This window comes from Daphnia pulex, chromosome 7, assembly GCF_021134715.1.
Source record: "Daphnia pulex isolate KAP4 chromosome 7, ASM2113471v1".
Taxonomy (NCBI): Eukaryota; Metazoa; Arthropoda; class Branchiopoda; order Diplostraca; family Daphniidae; genus Daphnia; species Daphnia pulex.
This window is the reverse complement of record NC_060023.1, coordinates 5228813-5251888: the sequence shown is the minus strand read 5'-3', so window position 1 is coordinate 5251888 and position 23076 is coordinate 5228813. Positions and strand designations below refer to the sequence as shown.

Below are 23076 nucleotides of genomic sequence, written 5' to 3'. Positions count from 1 at the left end.
AATTGGACTGAAGCGGAGTGTTTCATTTCCATCATGGAAATATTCAATGATGATTTTGAAAAATCAACCGCACCGAAAAAACAGCTTTGGAAAAAGGTAATGTCACAGATCTTCTAACTTTTCATGATAAGCAATAACAGTTAGCTATCCAACAGGTTGAAAGGAGCTGAAGAAAGCAGGATTCAGCAGTCGTTCCGACGTCGATTGCTCGGTGAAATGGAAAAACCTCAAACGACAAGGAGGAAAATGACTGGCCATACATGGAGAGTATGACGCGAGTTCTTAAAGATAATCCTACGGTGACCCTAGAAAATGTCACTGAGGTGTTGTACTACTCAGTAAAGAAGAAGGTAACTCAGTTTCTGACTTTAAAAATCCCCACAGTAATAACCTTTCTTATACTAGGGTAAATGTAATGTCGCAAAACAATCTAAAGGAAAAAATGAGGATTTTAAAGGCAGGATGCTTGACATCGAAGAGAAACGAGCGCAGTCCCTTGCAATCATTGCAGAATCTCAGCGTGGGAAAAACGAGGCAATTAACAAGATAGCAATGGCTATCGCATCTTTGGCTGACCGAAAATAAAGTTAATGTTCTACAACACTTGGAACAAATAAAACAATCGAAGTTATCTCACCTCTACCTTATGATTGGGCGTACTTGTTGTGGAGCCTCCAAATTTTAGTGGCTCACTGTAGTGTCTGTTTGAAAAAACATGAAATGAAAGTCAGGTTATGTATAACAATTTAGAAACTAAAGGCTTACTTTTTTTATGGTAGTAGTATTGACAATCCAAAAGGTTTAAAAAACATATTTCACAAATTTTTCATTTTTCATGCACAAAATATTTTGCACAGGTTAGTAACAAGTAAAAAAAAAGAAGATATAATTTGAAGGCTTACCAAACATTTCTTGTTTGAGCTTTTCTGTTTGCTCCTCAATACGTTTAGGCAAATTCATCAAGGCACAATTAACTCCCCATTGGTGGGCTCTAGTTCATGTCATTCTTTATAGTCAGCTAAAGCCTTGTCAAGTTGATCTAATTTTCCATAAAGTTTGGCTCGTCGCATAAGTGCTTTGAAATATGTTGGATTCAATTCTAAAGCTTTTGTGCAATCTTTCAAAGCAATTTCATTTTTACCCTATGTGAGAATATGCGATTATTTTATTGTTATTTATTGTTATTTATTATATTGTATTAACTTTTACAGAACATTTTTTCCATTTATTGTGAAATGTTCCCTTATTTACTTGCCCTATTTTTTATTTATTTTCCGTTTGAAAATAAAGGAGTTTTAACGGTTTTAACTGGTTAGTATCACCATCTACTGCTTTAGTTAGCTCATCCGCTAATTGAAGTTTAGTCCCCACATACACCACACAAAAGGTTTTGTTCTCAACTAATTCTATAGTAAATTAGCGAACTGGGACAGCGTTTTTTCTAATAGACTTTCTTATTGCATTTACGTGTATCGACGAAATGCGAATCGTGGGACAATAATTCTAATTCGGACAGACTTATTTTTTAAAACTAATTATTTCATTCGAAGCAGATTTTTCTCTGAATCGAATTACTTAAACCACTACGAATGGTGCAATAGAAAATATAAAGATATTCTGATTTAAAAAATCAAAATATTGTGCTGTCAAAAAGTATTTTTTGTCTGCTTAACTTTTCGACAATTGATCAAAACTGTTCAACAACAAAAAAATGAATTTTGAAAATCTCTATAACTCATTTGCTAAATCTAAAAAGAATAACCTACGGTTTACAAAATAAAAAAAAAATATATGTTTATTTATAAAGAAATTTGATTGGGAATTTGGATGTCCGTGTTGCGAATGTCCCAAACTTGAGCAAACCCAGCTTTACCTTACTGAGTATAAAATTATGATGGCGTGGCGGTATAATCACGGCAGATGAAGAATATATTTATAAATTCGATACTCATAAATGACCAAACGGTTAATTATGTTTTCAGTATTAATATTAATTATTATTCTCTTTGATAATTGCGATAAATTGAAATGAAATCGTGAAATCAAATGGAAATGGAAATGAAATCGGGTAAATTGGCTTAGGTTTTGCTTATGAAATCTTGAAATGTTCTTAATTGGAATTGTTGGAATAGTGGATAAGCTTGTTTATTGCTAAAACAAGTTTCGAAGGTTCAACTATTGTAAATGTGCACGATCTTACGAGTGATCTGAAGCGGGATGTCAACCCGAAAAACTTTTTTAAAAATTCATTTGACAAAGGACGATGAATAGATATATTTTAAAGATATTAATTCAATTGGGAATTTAATAACGAATTAACTGCTTAGATTTGGGATTCGAACCCAGCAGAACGATAACACGCATTCTAATCTAGCATTGAACCTCGAAGCTACTGAATACTTATTCCGTAAGAAGTCTGTGATAGAGTATAGACAAAGTTTCCCATTCGACGGTCCCAATTAGCATCATAGCACCTTATGGCAGAAAAATGCAAATATTTTTTCGAAAATGTTATCGGTTTTTCGTTTTATTTTTATTTTTTACAGTGAATCCCAAATATTTTATGAACGTGAACGGGATGAATGAAAAACGTTAAGACTTAAATAATATTTTCTGTAAAATAATTTGGGGCTATAGTTTGGGACGTAAGGTACGGCACTATGAGAAAGAGGAGTCATTATCTAATTAAAATATTGACATCTAATATTAAGATATTGATATCTCGTTTAATTCTGAATATTAGACATCCTTTTTTAAATTTACCCCCTATATTTTAAATTTAATTTATTAGATTTTGCAATAAACCTCTTATTTTATGTATTTTACTTTAAGAATAAATCGTCAATTTGTGTCCCAATTCGCGATTTCGCGGGCCGTTTCCCAGTTCGCTGTTTTACATACGTGCTTAGCACCTAGCAGGAGGAGAAGAGCAAAAACCAATAGCAGTATAGAACACTGGTTTGGACTTTTAGCAAAATTGATTCCAGATGAACAGCATTAAGATTTTCTATTAATCTTCGAATTGAAACTACTTTTCTTGAACAATCACTAGCAGTGTTATATTTCACCAGCGTAATTAGCGTCCAAACACCCAACGACGAAGTGGTTGCCGTGGCCCTTACACCGAACTAGAGATCATGCCGGTGTGTTGAACCGAGGTATTAAATGACACATTATCAGCTTTCAATTCGGTCACGGCTGGATTATGAAAGTACAGTGCAAGTTAACTTGCCATGACGGTGACGTCTAGTCGAACTGTGAGAGCCGTGTACATTTGACTCCCCTCGAGTGGCAGTAAGAAATATGTCACTTAGAAGCCATGTAAGTAGGAGACGCCGGGGTCGATGAAGCAGAAAGACGCGAGGTCCCTTTTCAAAACCGGCATGGTCACCGCGCAAGACGTCGAATGTTAAAGGTGACCAATAATTTATCGATGAATTGAAAAATGGATAAATAAATCATTTTGTTTGGACGATCACGCGTGATAACCATGCCAACAAACAGATCAGAGGCAGCAGTCTTAATTTCAAATCAAGTTTTGAGAAAACAAAGAAGTTGATCGACGACAGCCATAGTATTACAAGCGACAATCATCACTGACCAAGGTAACAATCACAGGAAAGAAGTCTTGAGTGATGGTAGACGCAGGGATCTGCAGTGCTATTTGAAAGGTCAAAACGAAGAGGAAAGGTGTGGAGCAACTGGTTTCAGATACGGAATACTTGACATATGCCGTAAATACCCTTGTTGATGCGGCAAACATCAGTTTCACGGCCGAAAACCAAATACCCTTCAGATTGAGCAATATAATTTTCGTCTTCAACAACACTTTTGAAAAAGTCGTCGTAGAATCAAGGAGAACGATCTCGAGGTCCCGCACAACAGCAATAGCCAAGATGAGGTGGAGCGAGTTGTAGCCGACTACAAGTGAAAAAAAACTCAAGGTTGTAAACCCTTTTTTCTGGCGATATCTTTTGGCAAATAATCGAGCCTTGCGGCAAAGGAGGTGACCGAATTGATCCGTTTTAACTTTGGAAATAACCATCCACTGGGAATATACCCGTGATGAGGCAGTAAAGGGACGAGGGTGTTGTTTTTGGCGTGAGAGAAAATTTTATTGCTTTCCAGGGAATCATGGTCGCCAATAGCGTCTATAAAGGAACGTGGTTTGAATTAAAGAGACACATATATAAATGCCAAATCCATACAATAACTCTCACTAACTAATGAACTGGGAGAGAGTCATCCATCTCGAAAGTAAAAAGATTCTTTGGAATAAGACCCCTTTTGTATGTACGATTGGGTAGAGTATCAGGCGGGATTTTCTGTTTAGACGCCACCGCTGGTGGAAGAACAACGGGTTTAGTAACGGATGTGGCAGGCGGAGGAAAAGGAGCCGGAGGAAGAAATGAAGGGAATAAAGGCAACTGGTAGATTCCAATATGTTCATAAATCTTGACGTGGCAAGATATGTGAGTACAACCCGTAGATTTGAAGCATACACGATTTATGTTCTTCAGATTCTGCAACAAGATTCCTTCGGTAATGTCCTTCGGTAATTTTTTAAACGTTAAAGAGACAGAAAATCAGGGTTATAGTAGATTAATACATACTATAACGTTTCGAAAATTCTGTTTCCCTTTATTCTCTTTCATAATTGATTCTTTATAACTAATTGACTAATAATCTGTCAATATTATGAGTGGTGCGACTTAGGTGAGGCGGAGGCTTCGCCCCGCCACCCCACGTCGCACTTCATGTTTAGATTAAGTTATAGCAAAATTTATTACTATAGTAACATGGAATTATAAAAATTATTAGTTGCATGTAAACTATAAAGAAATGGATGTGCTCTTATAGCAGTTAGATTAAACCACCGCTGAAAAAAATCTTTAATAAGGCATATAACCTAAGTGTTTTACGACCGGTTCTGAAATCGATACCGATAGTAGCGTCGCTAGCGATATTACCATAGCTTTACTTCGACTTTCGTTACATTGTTTGGTGAACACACCAACCAAACCACGCTTACCCTTGTAATTGTATGTCAATGGTGGGATAATGGTTAGCAACGCGGGCTGCCACTTGTATGGTTTGGGGTTCGAATCTCGATCAATTCGGAAAGGATAATTAAGATTGTCATTTTTGAAAAATTAATCTTAAAAAACTTTCGGAGGTAAACGGAAGTGGAAGATCGGTGGTAACTCTTCACGACCGCAAGAAGATCTTGATGACCGAGGAGAGGACAGGGGAAGAAGGGAGAGATGACTCCGAGCTTCAAAATGAGTAAAATATAACATTTTTAAAATGTCCCTCAACTTCTTGGTTGATGACTAACTGTTAAAAAAGGAGGCATAGAAATTTTACTTGGACAACCAATTTTATTAAAATCAAGATAAAAAACAGTAAACAAAAAGAGGTTATAATAAAACAAAAGAGTTAAAAAAGTAATAGTGGAAGCTACGCTTTCCTGGCCTTCACTTTAGAACGGGAGACATACTGTAGGCCCTTTCATATAGTCTAGTGGCCAGCAATATGAAGCCCGAGGTGCAGAGAACTCGTATGCTTCGGCTGTCATCCACCAGGAACGCAAGGGAGAGTAATAAAAAATGGCGACTAGGCTGGGTGGGAAACTGGTCAAAATTACACTTTACTAGATTGGAAATAACTCGGCCAATCTAATTCGGAATGTAAATTCCTTTTGGATTGGTATTGAGGGATGGCCAAGCAAACTTTTGGGAGAATTTTTTTTTTTAAGGTTAGCATTTTCCCAAAAAGCGATACCAAATAAGACCCCCCAAAATTGTTAAAATTTGAAAAAACCCAAATTTTAACATTAAATATCTCCCGAATGGCAAGAAATATTTAAATTCTGCAAAAACAGGTGAATCCCGAATAGAAATCTGGATATATCTGAATTATTTCAGATTTTTAGGTCTTATAGCGGAATGGGAAAAAAGTGGGGTCCATGGATTTGGTGCGCTTGAGTGGTTGATTGCTTGTTAAAACATGTCGCCACTAGATGGCAGCACGAGAAGGATTGGTACCATCAGGAAACGAAGGGATTTGTTGTTCACCGGCACAAGTCCGTGTTCCATCAAAATTTGTTAAAACAATCAACGTTAAGGCTAACTCGAAGCACTGAAGTAAACCCATGGTTTTGCTCTGCAAGACAACGAATAGAATGCAGGAGGGATTTCTAAATGTCAATAAAAAAGGGAAAATGTTTTCTTGAATTTGAACTGCGTAGTATCACTGCTTTATTATTAATTATTTTATGATGCTGGATCACAATGAAATTATCCCAATTAAGGATCAAGTGTAATAGTAAAATGTTGCTTTTCTAGATTTGAAAGCAAACGAAACAGAGATACAAGTGACACGTATTTAGACATCTAGAACAAAATAGTTGGTTTGCGAAAAAAAATCATTAGACTGATCTGACTGATGCTCTCGAGGGTATCCAAAACGTTCTTTGTGCATAGTTCCACAAATCTGATACAGCAGCAAAATCATTTATAACGAGAAATATGCATTGAGACATGGTTGGAGCATGTTTTAACTGGAAATGGGGGGGGGGGAGTAAGGGACAAACACGAGCAATAAAATTAATTCTGTTTTCAATTCACAAAAACTCCTTCTAAATTGAGATTCCAACCCTAAAATGTCCAAAAAACGCGTTGTTTAACCATCCCATTTAACGCAACGCATAACAAGACGGGAAAATTCTCCTCGGGGTAGCTCTTTCATACCTCTTTCATAAGTCATAAGTTTTATTTTTATTATTTCAGATGCTAGAGATATCATGATTTTTATGGACCCCTTTCTGAAGCATTTCATTCGCCTTTTAGGGGGGGGGGGCGGGACGCGTCGGTCACTTACTCTACATGATGCTCAAATTCAGAAGATTTTGCTAAGACATTTGCCTGAATCATACATTTGTTCACTCAAATCCCTGTATCTGCCTTAATTCTTCTAGATTCTTGTTAGGATGTAGGCTACTTGGTTTCAAACTAGATGCTCGAAAGTCGAAACGCAACTTTCGCGTTTTAACCTCCGCGTATACAACTGCATTTGAGTAAAAATTGGGTTTGGAAAAGAAGAACTGGAGCGCTTCAGCACCGCAGTGTTAGGGTGGCGTACTGACGTCCTTGACCAGTTTACTCACGAGAGATTGCTCGATTACTAATATACGACGCGATTTCTGATAAGCGTCGTATGATTTTCGTACGATTGGGATCCACAAATATATTATTCGTCAGGCAATCTCTTATACGTCAGAGACGCCATAGCACCCTGCACTACGGTACGGAAGGGCATGGGCATGGCGTGGACCTGCTACCTTCGACACTGGCTAACCGGGGGGTCGACACTGGCTACCCGGGGGGTCGACACTGGCTACCCCGACACTAGCTACCCCACACTGGCTACACATACGGCCGACACTGGCTACCCCCGATTTACTACACCTGGAAAACGGTACTTAAACAGAATACTCCCCTGGCCTTTTGTGTTGTGGCCGGCTGATTATTGATTGTAACAAACAGTCTAAGGCTTTTGGCATATGTCTGCCTATTGTGATATGATTCTTTCATACAATATGCTTTGAATCAACCAAGTAGCCTAAGTTAGAATTAAATTTTTCGGGAGTATTCTGTTTAACTACCGTTTTCCAGGGGTACCAAATTGGGGGTAGCTAGTGTCGGGGTAGCCAGTGTCGGCCGTATGGGTAGCTAGTGTCGGGGTAGCCAGTGTCGAAGGTAGCAGGTGTCGTTTTTGCCCGTCATTCATGGAATTAATCAAGCTCGTAGATCGACATCAGGGTCAACTATAGGTTGTTTATACAAATTTTAATACGTAATCGGACAGATTCCATTATATATGCTGACCGTACGTCATTGATGCGTTAGTTCAAAACGGAGAAATACAAATCAATAAAATGTTCTGTGATTTCTTCTAAAACAGATAGATACCTACTGAATTTCCATGTGTATTGCTTTTGACCCAAAAAATGACTTGTTGTTAATCACCATTTCCGCTCTCCGTTGCACGTACACAATAACAAGATATCGAGTTAAAATCGAAAGAAGAAGGGGCTTTACAAATTGATCTAGAATATGAAGGATATCGAAAAATCACATGTCTACTTTCCAGTTCTAAAATACGACCATCGATGTCTGGAGGAATATTATCTGAAAACAGGCTACCCCTATTTCCAATAAATGAAGTAAAAATTCTTGTCACACATACTAGTTAACTAGACAGTTTACCAAAATAAATGAAAAATGCCAACACAAAAAAAATGATTATATATTTCAATGAAATTTAAAGTAATCAAATTAGTAGTGCGCGATAAGTAAGATGGTGTTATTGCTTACAACTTTCCCATTAGAAATTTCTTATAGTTAGTGGGCATCTACACAAGGAAGGATTCAACTACTTTAAATAAAACTCATTAGCAATTTAGTTCATTATAAAAAGTCCTGTTATAACTGTCATGGTTTGATATTTAATTTTTCTTACTCCTGTCTGCGTGTGTGTGTGATTTCAGAATCTGAAATCATCATTTGTTGATCCAAAATACCGAAGAAATTGAACAAGTTAGTTTAGTTTGTGCGATACAAGGGTTTTGCAAAACACCATTATCAAGTAAATGAGAAATCGAACAAGAATTAATTGCTAAAAGCTAGATGAAATTTTTAAAAGATCATCTTTTAGATTTCACTTCGGTTAAAATGAATGAAAAACGAAAAATTTTAGAACTACATTTTTTTTAAGTATTACTACAAAAAAAATATTAGCGTACAACAGTTCAATAACGATACTGTAGTAAATGTAACTGTAAAAGTAATATTGTTTCATTCATGGTAACAGATTTTTAACAAGCAGTCCGCAAATCAAGTGGTAAATCAAGTCGTTTTTGAAAAATAATCAAAGGGGAATGGACTTCAACAATGTGGAACGGGTTTACCTTGTACAAAATCACAAGGCGATTCTAATGCTTAAAGACATAGGATTTAAATTTGTTACAGCTTAGAAGATATTCGGAAAATAAAATCGATAAAAATTAAGGAATCAGAAAGCCTCGTTCCCTCCGAATTGTGCGATATTTGGGATTTAAAAAATTATTTATACAAAATCCTTCTTTTTGGCCGCCGATAAACGCTTAGCGGTTATGGGATCCGTCTCGGATATTTTTGAAGTCTCTTTCCGAATTCCTTTTCAGAAGATGGTTTCTTCAAAAAAGATTTATTTTACTACTTAAGCTGGCGGATTGCTTATTAACAGTCGTTTCGCGTGATAGAAAAAGAGTTAAATTTCCCAGTTTTTGCGCATTGCTATACTTACAAAATTTGTGTCTTTTTCTTATTAGGCCTACTTTCAAATTGTAGAGAATATTTCAATGCCTTTGAACAAAAAAGAGTAGCTTGATTCAATTTGTTTGGATCTCGGATCGCGCCATAGGCTCCTGTAACATCAGATGCACATTCCTTTTTTTTTAGAAAACGGTTACTTCGGAGTTCAGACTATATAGTACGTCAATATTAATTATTCCACGAAAGTTACTGTCCCAGGAAATTGAGACCATGTGAAACTGAAATTTCAAAAGGCGGTATTGGAAATTAAATAAGATAGAGGCAGATGGGCCAAATAGGAAGAGCGTGGCGAAAATAACCTACTGCTTATCTTTGTTACTCTATAGTTTTTACAAACAAGAAGAATAGAAGGGAAAATCGAATAAATTCGCAAAGAAATATGTAACAACCATTTAGTACCAACAAAAAGTTACTTCTCATAAATATTTAACAAAAAAAACTTATATGCTTATTTAATGCAAACTTATAAACCAAGAAAATTATCTGTTTAAATTCGATGAAAACACTTCGGTTAGAAATTATTAGAAGATCATCGGCAGAATAACCTAAACCGGACAACTTATTGTACCATACTCAAATCCAAGCGAAACGGCGACAAAAACAAAGTAGAATAGGAACATGGTAACTCCTAGGGCCTTGTTCATTTTCCATCGGAAGCACGCAATGCTCAGCACAACAAAGCACAGCATACCAAAAAGCACGAGAACAGAGCAGGCCATTCCCGAACTGCTCACTTGCACTGGGCTGCCGATTATGATGCAATATAGTAACCATGGAAGCGGTAGACTGTTTTGTTTCCCGTACATTATCCAGTTTTGGTCCAGAACATGTAAAAATAAAAAATAAATAAAAAGAAAGAAAATTCGTGTTATCACTTGGTCGGATATCTATAATAATCATCAAGAATTAGGAAAAGCAGGCAAATTTAGTTTAAATTGGTTCCAACAATTTGAGTCCAAACTTTTAAGCATAAGTAAAAAATTTCTTTTAATCTCCTTTTTTTACCACTGAAGTCTCAAGATACAAAAATTAATTAAAAATAAAACTCAATTCCTTCTTTTCTCATTTATCTAAATCTGATTTATCTTTTAAAAAATCCTACTTTGAATTCTTTTTCTTATTATTTACAAATATCTTTCGACCTCTTTAACGACATTCACTGAAAACGACTTGTTTGATTTTTAAACTTATATAAGATAACTAATATAAGAAACATTTTTTTTTTTTAATTATTTACCCGACGCAAATATCAAAAATATTTGATCCAACTGAAGAAGAGACAGCCATGTCTCCCAAACCCTTTCTTGCCACGATCACCGACGTTATTAAATCAGGGATCGAAGTGCCAGCAGCCAAAAATGTTAGACCCATAACCTACAAGGAAAACACAAAAAATAAGGTAAATGAATATTTTCCAATAATTCCAAAACCAACAGTCTATGGTAAAAGTCTCTATTGGTCCATACTAGTTTACTAATTTGAAAACAACATTAGTATTAACGTAAGTTTGGGAATATACATTCCTCATTAAACAATGTTACTTTTTAAAAATCTTAGTCCTTCAAAGAAATTTGTCATTTTGCCAGATATTGTTTTTTTTTTCTAAAATTACGGAACAACACCAGATTTTTGTTGCGTAGACTTTCTTTAGACATTGCAAAGCAGTCAAATTATTGTGTACGGTTTCTATGTGATGGAAATTTACGGCATTTACCATAGCAGAAAGTCATAATCCATGGTGATCTCATGTTCAGCTTTGCTTATCACATGCATTCATTGAAATCGAACTTTTCCCATGGTTCCAATCGGTTCCAATCTTCAACTTTAACAATATTTTGGTAATTGGTATATCGGTACTGAACCGAACTTATTAATGATTAGTTTTGCTGTTGCCATAAGCGCATAGCAACGCATAGCAATAAAATTGCAACTCATAAAAAATGAAAGCTTTATTCTTATTGTTTTGGACATATCCTAGAAGGATGAAAAAGGTACCAGTACCGTGGAATATTTGTAAGCTATATAATCATTATCTAAAGATTTAAGTAAATTCTAATTGGATTTAAAAATTTGGGTTTAATGCGATAGTGAGACAACGTGCGACTTAACGCCGCTCCGTGAATAACTACTGAAGAGCGATAGAATAAAATTTAAAAACTAAAAATAATTAAATACAAAAAAAAATTAGCCTGGTATTTAACTTTTTGCAATAACAATTTGTTGTCAATTAAAAACCAATTTTAAACGATCCATATATTTTTCCTTTGTATATTATTTGAAGAATAAAAGAAAGCATTCTTGTTCTTACTAGAAAAAAGTAAAAGTGTTTCTAGATTAAATGTCTTTGACTTACCTCTGGAGGTATGTAAACCGTTTCACCGGTCAAATTAGCCCACCAAACCATCAAATACGAATAGGCAGCAATCCAAAGAATACTGCCAATGAAGGTTACGACAAAGAACCGCTTCCCTAGTACAAAAGAATCGGTCATCATCATCTGTTCAATTATAGCTGTAGCCTATCGATTTAACAACTTATGCGCTACAGGCCTACAGCCGCTACATGCGTCTACAAAAAACGAACAAAAACAACTATGTGCTTTGTGTAAGTTAGTTATTCCACTTTGAATATGTGACACTTTATTTGTAGCTTAAAATTCTGCATGACAAACAGATTAGGCCTATAAATGCATTTTTGCAATTTAAAATGCCGTCAGTTTTATTTGAAAATTGGTTTACGCATTTATCCTTGTTTTGCTGGATTGGCGCTGGATTGGCGTAACGAAACCACGATTTTTTTTTAAATAGAGCAATAATATATACTAAAATTAAATTTGAATTGTATACTTAGGTGAATTTCTATTCTTAATAGTTAATACTAGGTCTCGCAACTTGAAAATTTTACCAACACATTGTCAAAAAAGAAATAAGAAAAAGGAAGAAAAATGTTGACTTACCCTGTGGAGTTCGTGTGTCGGGTAAGGTCAGCCACAGTGGCCATAATATGGGCGCCAGGAATAAGTATGTTAATTGTTTACGAGTTCCTTCCGGCCAAGACAGGTCAAGAGGTTTGATGACCTCATCGTCGCCATTACCACCTCCCTCACCAGCCCCATCGGTACCCCCAATGGCACCATTAACATCTTGTCGGTTCGACATTGAAGTACAATCCACTACTGCCGAAACACCGGCTTCCGTTTTTGTAAGTACGGCTGTAGCCGCAGAAACTGAGGCGGACGCTGCCGTTGCTTCGCTGACAATGAACGATTCGACGGGAGTCATCTCAGAGCGCCCAGTGTTGGAAAACTGCTCAAGAAATCCAAACAAAAAATGATCGTTACAACTTGAAATATGAATGCAGTATGAAAGACCATGTTATTTAACGTAGCACGCTGGTTACACAGGTTAGTAAGAGAAACATTTCATTCACCTCTTCGTTTGGATCACGGCCATTGGCTACTGTCTGCTCCTTGGTAGCATCCAACAACACTCGCAATGAAGCGATGGCATGTAATTTGTTTGCCTTGTCGTCAACATGACCTGTTTTTTGGTCGATGCAGCAATTCAAATTCGTTCAGCAGAGCAGCAGGATAAATTTTTGAATTTTTTTTTTGTCCCAAACAAAGAGTGCGTACATAATACGTAATATTGAAAAAGAAAAAGGACGCCGTTGTTATTGAATTTAAAATTGAATTCAAGTAAAAACGCGTAAAAACTAGATTTTTTCAAATTAAAAACAAGATGAATAAAATAAGAAGGAAAATATTACCTCCGTCATGCATGGGGTCAATGCTGTGAATCATTAACGTGAGAAGTCCATGGCGAAACTTGGAACCTCGTATGCCAGCACTTGCGGCACGACTTCTGTCATTGACGTTCGTACCTGCTAAATTGAAAGACTTTTTTTTAGTAGTAGTTGTGTTAATTTATCTTTACACTATATAGGACTCAATTGGCCGTGTTTTTATTAAAACTTCGTAACGGCGAGAACTTGTATTGATTATTGTGTGTTTTAGTAGCTCCTAGCTTAGTTAATTTGGGCCTAATTTATTGTACGCACCAGCCGTGTTTCCAGTGGTTCCTGAAGATCCACCGCCGCCACTGCTTACCGACACTTGACTTGGAGGACCTCGGTTGCTTGCCTAAAAGTTTAAATAATCCAAGAAACCTAGATCAATTCGATTGTTAATTGATTAAACAATGGCCATCGACTAACTTATTAAATGGGTCATCTTTTCCATTATTGCCTACATTCTCATGCATACCGTTCAGTTAACATCACCTCTTTAGCAACATTTAGAACGCAAAGGCGATTGACTTAATCATAGCTATTTTTTAACGGCCAACTCAAAGAAACTTTCTTTGGTAACGCCATTTTCATCATTGTCTGTCATTTTCACTCGAACTTAACAAGAAATGTATTGTAATGGAAAATTTATCGAGCACACAAAAAGGCATTATTATTCTCTTAGAGCCACACACATTATTACGGTACAAATGCTGCATGAAGCAATAAGCAACTGACAAATCAGCTTCAGCAGTAGCAATGCTAAGCGATGTTAAGACTATGGGACAAAGGCAAAACAATTACGATTGGAATAGTTCCCATTACGGTATAAACCCTCCTGCCAAATATACAACAGTCATTGTCGAAAGTTTTATCCCATGGAGAGAAAACTTTTTACTAGTTGGCTTACATTTCATTTTATTTATTTTTTTATAATAACAGCTAACTGGTGTATAATTATATGAAAAATTTGAAAACATCGCTCTTAAAATCACCAAAATTACGGAAAAATACAAGAAGCTAAGAAACTACGCATGCGCGTTCATTTCAACAATTTGCCTTGTGGTCGAAGCTCGTTCTCAGTACTGTCTTAGTGACGGTAGTTCTGCAGTCATTGATTTTGATGAAGACAGCTTCACGCAAAATTTCGATCGGCCACTTATTTCAATTTCTCTAGGGACAAGGGATTCCTTGTTAGCCTACATTGTTTCCGTACTTCCTTCGGCTTTCTATAGACAATGACATCAGCGCTAAGACAGTTCGAAAGTCCATCACGCTGAAAATGATGACATTTTTAACGCTGACAGTAAAATAGAGATGAATATAGTCATCAAGAATGTTCATTTAACTGGTTTCATAGAAATAATCTTGCAAGCGCTTTTACAATTTTGACTGAAACGCGCACGTACTTTTGACTAATCGAGAGTCTCACAAGTTATTTCCATTGACAACTATGTTCCCACCGCGTCAGCTAAATTATTATCAGCTCAAAGATCCTGGATATCGTAACTGCGGCATAAATCGATTGAAATTGAGGGCGAATGGACGGGTTTTCGACAGGGAATCGATGACTTAGTGAAGCGCAATCAAACAAATGTGTTATCGGTAACGCATTCTCCTAATACAGTGTGTGTGCAGGAGATGGGCCTACTGCAAACCGAGCCGGAAGGTGGAACAAAAAAAGAGGGAAAAAAAGAAAAAAAAAAAACTGATAGAATGACGAAAGAATGAGGCGTAGAATTCGTAGATCGATGAGTGTCTGAGAAAAGACGAAACGTCGTGTGCGCGGATACAAGGAGAGGGGAGTGGAAGCGAGCCGACTCGTGCTAGGTACGATGAAATAATGGCGTGTGCACTCGGCTGCGACCGCTATCCCCAGCGACTGCCTGGAGTAGCTGCTAGCACGAACTGATGACCCTTTAGCATGCTTCTCGCCTCGCCAAGTGTGGTCACGTCATACGGTCAGATTACGATGCCGTGCAAGTCTTTCTAAAACACATCGGATCTCGGGTATAGGACCTCGTCCCCCTTCCCCAACCCCCTCTCCTTTCGACAGCATAAGGGAAAAAAAAAAAGAATGAACTATATGAAAAGCCAGTCACCCTAATCCAAACTCTTTTCTCCACGCGTCGGAACCGAATCAATAGATCAACAAATTCCACGAGTTTCTCTCTTCGGTCTTCGCGGTTGACCAATATCTTTGCCTTCCATTTTTTCCTTTTTTTTTTTCTTTACCAGTCCCAAAATTTTAGTTATTGACCTTGGCTATACCTGTCAACTCCATGGTTGTCATATTTTATGGTGATGATTTGGTCTAAAAATTATGCAATGATTGTTGAAAAAATAAAAATAAAAATGACTGCCGCAGATGCAAAAGATACGTCTAGATGGTTCGAAATGAATTTCGAAAAATTATACTTTAGAAGTGAATTAGTAAGCATACTTTAAGCTCGCATTGGAGTGTCAAGATTCGCTTTTGATGGCATGAATAATTCAATTCTATTAGTGTGTCAATTTCTGTTCGTGAAATAAATAAATCCTATAATTCTTTTATCCTTTTTTAAAGTTAAACAATGGAATCGGTAGAAGATGTTGCCCTGGTAGCATTAAAACGCGACAGCAAGAAATCGATAACTCCGACATAATTTATCTGGGGAAAAAAGTCGATGGGAGAAAAAAAAAATTAATAAAATATTGGCTAAGCGCTCTTGAGTTTGCATGAGTTTAGAACTGAGGATGAATTGATAAACCTTATAAACCCACAGCTATTTCGTAGCTTTTTATTATGTTTTATGATACGCTGGAAGGCAGTAATGTACTAGATAAGGCGAGCTAGGGCTACTACTTCAAGAAATCCACGTTGCTAGCGTTCAGTTTAATCGATAAATTCTATCAATTTTAAATCACATTTATTAGTTAATTATCCGACATAGCCGTCTAAAACACACAGCGGAGCTGCTGCTAGACCTTCCGACAAAGAAGTTCTTGGTTCATTCATTGAATAAAACAAAATAAAATAATTATGGCATGTTCGGAGTGTGATTATGTTACGCTCATAAGAAAATGCTGTTTACTCTATATCATGTTATACACCTTTTTGTCGAAAGGGGAAATCAAGTTAGCGGCAAGATGTAAAAGTAACGGTGTTGACCTAATTTGCTTTAATATTGATGGCGTTCCCTGTAACCATATTTGAACATGAATTCGTATTGGACAAAGGCACACAGTAAATAATAACTGTCACAAATGCGCACGGGACTCGGGACTCGGATGGTCTGAATTCTGTCGCTCAGTTCGTGACCCACCTCCCATACGAATGTTAATACATTCATCCGTTGAGTGCCCATGGCTCCCTCGTGTATAATACTACTCAAACCCCTTCTTCATAACTCGAGTCACAAAGGGCTATTGATTTTTGGCTTTCTGAACCGCTCGGCGCGCGCCGATGGCAGCAAAATGATCTGGCCCTTATATACAAGCACATGCACGTATTGTTTACCACAAATTCACAGCATATAAACTACAAACTGTACTGTGAAAAGCCTATAAAATATGACGTAATACACCAGACAGTATAACCCCATACAGTTCAAAAACACAAAACATTGTAGCATTTTTTTCTTCAATTTTCTCAAATCTTATACGTACGTAAGTAGTATCGATATTTAGTTATACATTACCGATTTTACTTCGTTATTATGCTGTCTTTAGCCAGTTTTCTCTGCACGTCTTTTCAAGGATTCAAGTCAAAATGAGTTCATGATAGAAGTGGCCATAGACCAAGAAGAATCTATTTGTGAAAATATCAATATCTTTTTTTTCTACTGCAGAACTCTCGTCCGCAATATTTAGCGCTTGTATTGAACTGAATTCTATTGAATTCTATAGAACTTTTTCTGTCTTAAATCTACCCTAAGCACTTGATTGACGATTATGTGGCTCTAGAGTATAAACGATCGATGCTGGAATGGTCGGGAATGGTGGTAATTTACGAAAGAAGGACAACTGGAAAGAAGCCAATCTAACGTTTCACAGTTAAATTGAACGGAGAAAAAAAAGAAGCTCACAAGTCGTAACCTCGTTAAAGACTTAACGACTTGAAATATGGATAACATCCAAAAGAGCCTAAAAGGAATTATGGTGGGTTGAGTGCGGAATGGTTGCTTGTTATGTAGCTTACATTGTTAGCAGAAACGAGATGATCAGTCGAAGAAATGCGAGGCATGGTGTTACGGTAGAGGAAGCGCTTGACCACTCTCTCGACATCCTCGTTCCAGCGCATGAATGAGACGTAGGCGGCGTAGAGGAGGAGGAGAAGTGCCGCCTCCCACCAGACGATCAAGTTGTCCATGAAGAAGAGAACCAGGGCGATGAGGCTGATGCTGTAGAAGGTGCAATCACGAAAGAGCGGCCACCACGTCAGCGTCAGGAGCGTCTTGCTGAACAGGGCGCACATGCCGATGACGAAGAGGATGTTGAAGACGGCCGAGCCGACGATGGTGCCGATGCCGACGTCGTCGAACGAGACGAAGACGCCGATGACGCTGGTGAAGAGCTCCGGGGCGCTGCCACCTGCTGCCATGAAGGTGGCGCCGGCCACGTCGTCCGGGATGTTCAGCTTCTCGATGATGACGTCGAGCGACGGCACAAAGAATTCGTCACAGACCACGGCCAGGGCGACGAACATGTAGACGACGCCGGCTACGTGGAAGACGACGGCGCCACGCTGGCGCTCCTCTTGCGTGAACAGATCCGTGGGGAACAGAGGCTGCGGCTTGTTCTCGACGACGCTCTCGTTGTTTCCCGCTTTCTTCACTTCGGCAGTCGCATGGCCGACGACGTTGGAACTGTTGATTGAGCGGCTTATCCGCCGCCACACCGACTCCTCGCCACCCTGAACTTCTTCTTCTTTCGATAAGAGTTTGTCGCTCATCAACTGCTTTTCGGCCAGCAACCGGCGCTGCTCCGTCTTCCGCGGCGGACCTCGCTTGGTCACTGCCGTTTGGGCTGGTCCGGACTGCTCCAGCAACATTTGAATGTGCTCTCTTTTCTCTCGCTCCACCCTTAAATACTCGCCAATGTCTTCAATACCCAATTCTGAAATTAGGAAAACAGAAACAATAAAAAAACGTGGGTTTTACGTCAAGTTTTAAGTTTTTTTTTTTTTTTTTTTTTTTTCAATTATTATTCAATCGACAAAGTCTTGAAATATTTCTTGATTGCATCTCGATAAATTGTTTTGATTTTTACCGAGATTTTTTTTATTATTCTTTTGATTGATTTGCTAACCAACAATTCAGATATTTTTTGAATCTTGAAAAAAAGCCTAAATCAAATAATCAAATTCCTGGTAAAAAAATCATCGCCCTTTTGGGTGTCGGCTCATCAAAGAAATCAACGACGGGAAAGGGAATAGGGAAGAGATTACGCGTACTTGGTATACATCACAGGGTGAATCGGAGTGAAAAGGCGAAGCGAAACATTACGACGATAGCCTTATCATGCTATAAGTTCCCTTTTGCCTCAATTATTGTATGATGATTGTATGATCAGCAGAGCTACATTAATTATAACGGAGTATATGCCCTTGACTAGAAAGATGAAAGGTATATATCTTTTGCAAAGCGATCAGATTGCATGTTGACAAGACAAAATCCAAGTCCACAGCAGCTCTGACGTACGGAGTTAATATGTTGCAGTGCATGGATGGGCAAATTATAGCAAGAAAAAGCTGATTCAGTAGCGCAGCGAGATGGAAATCAGTCAAGTCTTTACTTGAAGACTTCGTATCAGAGTACGATCAATTCAAAATAGGAATAAGAAGTAGCCGAGCTATAAGCGCGGCGTAAATTTTTTTTTTTATACGAGGTAAAATTATAGGTTGAGTTGACAGATTCGAATTTAGTTTTAGGATTTTCTCCTTCATGACCCTGGGAAAGGATTAAGGAAAATCCAAGGAGAAAACCTTGTGAAACAACAAATTTTTAATAAGGGGTGTGTATATCTGGTTTGAAAGCGGACAGAACTGAAATAAAGAAAGGCGCCACAATATCGGCAATGGATTTATGTTAATCTCGGTAAAGAAAAAAAATCACGATATTATTTCAAGTCTTAACGTTGATAACCGAGTTATTTATTCTCGGTTAAAAACCCGACATTTTTTCTTAGAGAGCAAGTAAAGAGATCAATAACAAATAAATAATACATTTTCTTATTCTCGTTTACGCTAATTTTGTACATAATTATTTTAGAAATTCATTTGTTTTTAACTTCCGTAAAATCGAATATCTTTTATTGTAGTGTATAATAAAATGAGCGACATTGATTTCCATGTTGTGAAATCGAAAATAAAAGATAAATATCTATTGATGATCAACCATGATTAACTAGGAGCGACTTTCTTGTAGATCTGTGAGCAAGTCTGTGAGTTCCCTTCTTGATCTTTGTGGAACAGTCTAAATCGTCTAAATTCCCATCCAAATAATTGTATGTAAAACTAACGACTTTCGTGCTTCATATGTTGATGTGCAATCGTCCCATCTTTCGATTCAGGTCTGTATATACACTACAAATGTATGGCGACGTCCAAATATTAAGAGCCAGAGGACATTCTGTTGGACACTCGGACTAATACAAGGACATTACTAGTGAAGAAGGCGCTTGAAATGGTCAGCAAGATCTCGATGTGAGAAACCTCTTACATCTATCGATTTGCTGGTCCTTTCGTCCGTCTCCGAGACCCGCTGAGACCCAAGCCGGTTCATCGATCCACTTTGAGCCCTTTTGCCCGTTTTTCCTCGACGCACGGATAGTACAGCACAATGCACACACATATACACACACACACACACACACACACACACAGAGGAGAGGCATTGCACGGGCGGCGCAAGCATTGCCGGGGAAAACACACGTCCGACGGGCATGCGTATACACTCGAGAATGTCATGCCTAACAGTTTGGTACACACTGCTAAGTTTGAAACCATATCTTGTGTGTCGATCAGCTCATTCAACACATATTAGAGCCAGTTGTCCATATCAATAGCAATCAAACGACCCCCGAAACGAGGATGAGCGATGTCTCGTCCCTTAGTCTACGTGACTTGGCCTATCGGCAGGCCACGTCTAACGGTCTAATCCGCACGATACGTTGTTTCTTCCTCGCATACGGGCAATCCACTTCACTTCGCATACATTGAGTGGGCATTTGAATAAGGAGATGCCGGAGCAAAAGACGGTATTGAAGTTCACATGTTTGGCGAGAGGAGAACGCATGCAACTTGAACATTTCTTGAGGATCGAGATTTGATTTTTTTTTTTAACTCAAAAGAGGGTATTTTGTAAAAATCCGGATTTGAACACAAATAAAAAAAAAAAAAAAAAGGGAAAAAAGAAAATACAAAATAAAAAGTACCCAAATGCGCCTGGATGAGAACTCAAAATCGATTGGACGACGAGCTTGAATTTCGGCTACTCTCACGTAGCACACAAGAAAGAATCTTTTCAGAATGAGTTGACAAGAAGATTGACATCAGTGGCCCGGATAAAAAAGAAATCAAACTTGACAGAAAAACTTGTGTATGCATATGATCACGAATGCCGGAATATATGGAGTACGTCATATAGCGTCATAAGTTGTGCATCGATTCTTTTGTCGGTTTAACAGGGGAGCATGAAAAAATAAGAATTTATTGCGTCTGACTCGTCCGACGTCGCAACCGCATCAATACTCGAAATTGCATGAATTGTATGGAGGTAAATAAGTTGAGTCTCAAGAAAAAAAAAAGTAGGCGTGTAATATACTATACTGCACTCTCCGGGGGTGGGACGGGTGGTGGGCTGGGTGGATGGTTGGGGGGGGGTGAACTGATGCCAAGGAGTCGTTCTTCAAACACGCAAAGCGTTGATACAGCGAATGTTGTTTGTATTCGCTCGGTATCGACGTCTACTACGTGACCATAGAGCTAAGTCTGATGCTTGTCTCCAAACGGATGAAAAATATCAACGCAATTATCTTTTGGGGTTTTTTCAAAAATAATTCCGAAATTACCTTTGACCCGCATCTCCCAGTCGACTGGATGTCCGACGTTGCGCTGGAATTCGTGGATTTTCCCGTCGTCAAACTGGGCCTGGCTCTTGAGATAGGGGGCGGCGAAGAGCTGCGAGTTCTTTTCGGCGGCGTTGGGATCCAAGTGGCCACGGGCCCCGGTTGCCGAAGGAGAAGGTGCGGCTACCAATTTGTTGGCACCAATGTAACCGTTCAAGTGAAGGAACGTGTACAAACAAATGGCGTAGAGCAGGAGCGAGGTGCAGCTGACGACCAGAAAGTACGAGTCGCGTCGCATGTTGATGCCAGCTTTTAACCGCGATCGAACCAGTCGACCCATGTCTCTCAAATTTTTTTTTCTTTTGGGTAGACAATAAGGTGGGGAGGGGGAAAGAAGAAGACGACGATGATTGTGCTGGCCAATATTCACTGGGGTGGGGGGGACCTAGGCCAAAGCCAGGCCCGAAATCAAAATCTTCCTAGTGCACATGGTCGACTGGGAGCCCTTTGGGTCGACCACAAGACGCTGCTCCTCACGCGTCCGTCGCGATCAAGTAACCGGGCTCGACTATGCACCGGAGAAGGGGCCAACACAAGTCCGTCAGCCATATTTCTGCTCACGGTCTATACTAGCTGCTACTCGGTGCATGCCCAGTGTGTCATAGCGTGCACAGCGCTCGAAGAACGCACAAGAACATTGACTTTGCCTATACCAATCCGACGACGTTTTATTCGTTATACTTAACTTTTTTTTGTTCTTTTCTTTTTTTCTTTTTTCCCTTCTCTCTTTTTCTTTGGTGCCATCTTTGATGCGTTGCTGTATATACGCTCGAAACCTCCGCGCACGGTCCTGTAATCTCCCTTTTCTTTCTACGCCCACCGACTCCACCCTTGTCAGATGAATCGCTCGTCGGCCACGTCGACGCACTCGCATCGCCTCGTCCGCTTTCAACCCCCCCCCCCCCCCTCAACGAAATTTTGTTTTCTCTTTTTTTTTCCTTCTTTCCGTCGATATAGTTTTCGCCTCCTCCTTGTTGTCCCTTTACCCTCAACTAGACGATTACCGTGTTCTGAAATGCACGTCAACTTTCACTTGAAGTTGCTGGCTGAAGATACAGACAAATTGAGTCTCCTAAAAGCTTTTTTATTCAAAGATTCAAACGGGAAATTCTGAAACTAGGGTCCGTAAAACTATTGTTCGTTCAGAATTATATGTATAGGCTTACGTATATACAGTACTCAACACTGGATCAACTTATATAAACAATTAATTTTGATCCTTTCGAATCCTCTCTCCTTGCTAAAAGCAGGAGTGAACTTCCTTTTCAAGATACCTTTTCATAGGCCACACGGACGTTCTATTTTTCACATGATTCATTTTTCATTTTCAGAGAAACGCGTGAAAACTTGATTCCTTAATAAGATATGGAATGTCCAAGGAGTTTCCAGATAATTGTGACGTAAGAATAAAGACCAAGCAAATGGACGACCTAGTCTTAGTTTCCACCCATAAATTTTAATGCTATAGCTAACTATCATATGTAAAAAATATGTGTGTCGTCGGAGAAATAATCGAAAAACCTACAAGATGGCTGATGTTGTCACTGTATAAAGCGAACCATAGTTGGAGATAACCCGGCAGCCCACGAGCGTGAGCTAGTAAAAAAATCAATAGAGTATAAAGGAAGAAAATATATAGCCAGCAAGAAGATGCTTTGCAGGCCACGACGTACACTATATACACATCGCCCAGTGCAAAGTAAGGCTTGTTTGGCCGGGCATACCATAGCCTCCTGGGTGGTCCCTAGAGCTAACTCGGTGAGCGGACCGCGACCAATAGTAAGTTTGAGCGACACATGCCTAG

General features: G+C 38.6%; 1 protein-coding gene across 2 annotated transcripts; it reads right to left on the bottom strand.

The window, feature by feature from the left end:
• Positions 1–7970: 7970 nt before the first annotated feature.
• Positions 7971–22135, bottom strand: LOC124196725 (sodium/potassium/calcium exchanger Nckx30C-like). Of its 2 annotated transcripts, none has more exons than XM_046591901.1 (9): positions 21216–22135; positions 17344–18260; positions 13437–13518; positions 13146–13262; positions 12807–12916; positions 12334–12682; positions 11731–11846; positions 10615–10751; positions 7971–10163 (listed from the first exon to the last, which is right to left on the bottom strand). In XM_046591901.1, the coding sequence occupies exons 1-9, from the start codon at positions 21550–21552 to the stop codon at positions 9923–9925; spliced, it is 2406 nt and encodes an 801-aa protein (XP_046447857.1). In that variant the 5' UTR covers positions 21553–22135; the 3' UTR covers positions 7971–9922. The 2 variants fall into 2 exon arrangements, with proteins under 2 accessions (XP_046447857.1, XP_046447858.1); XM_046591902.1 differs by having other exon boundaries at positions 13146–13259; positions 21216–22134.
• Positions 22136–23076: the final 941 nt, after the last annotated feature.

Excerpts from the sequence above, each read along its gene's own strand:
- LOC124196725 (XM_046591901.1), bottom strand. The coding sequence starts at position 21,552 with ATGGGTCGACTGGTTCGATCGCGGTTAAAAGCTGGCATCAACATGCGA. Across the intron at positions 12,917-13,145 it reads TGACCCCATGCATGACGGAG|GTCATGTTGACGACAAGGCA; the intron begins GTAATATTTTCC and ends ACCAAAAAACAG. Across the intron at positions 11,847-12,333 it reads CGACACACGAACTCCACAGG|GGAAGCGGTTCTTTGTCGTA; the intron begins GTAAGTCAACAT and ends CTTTTGTACTAG.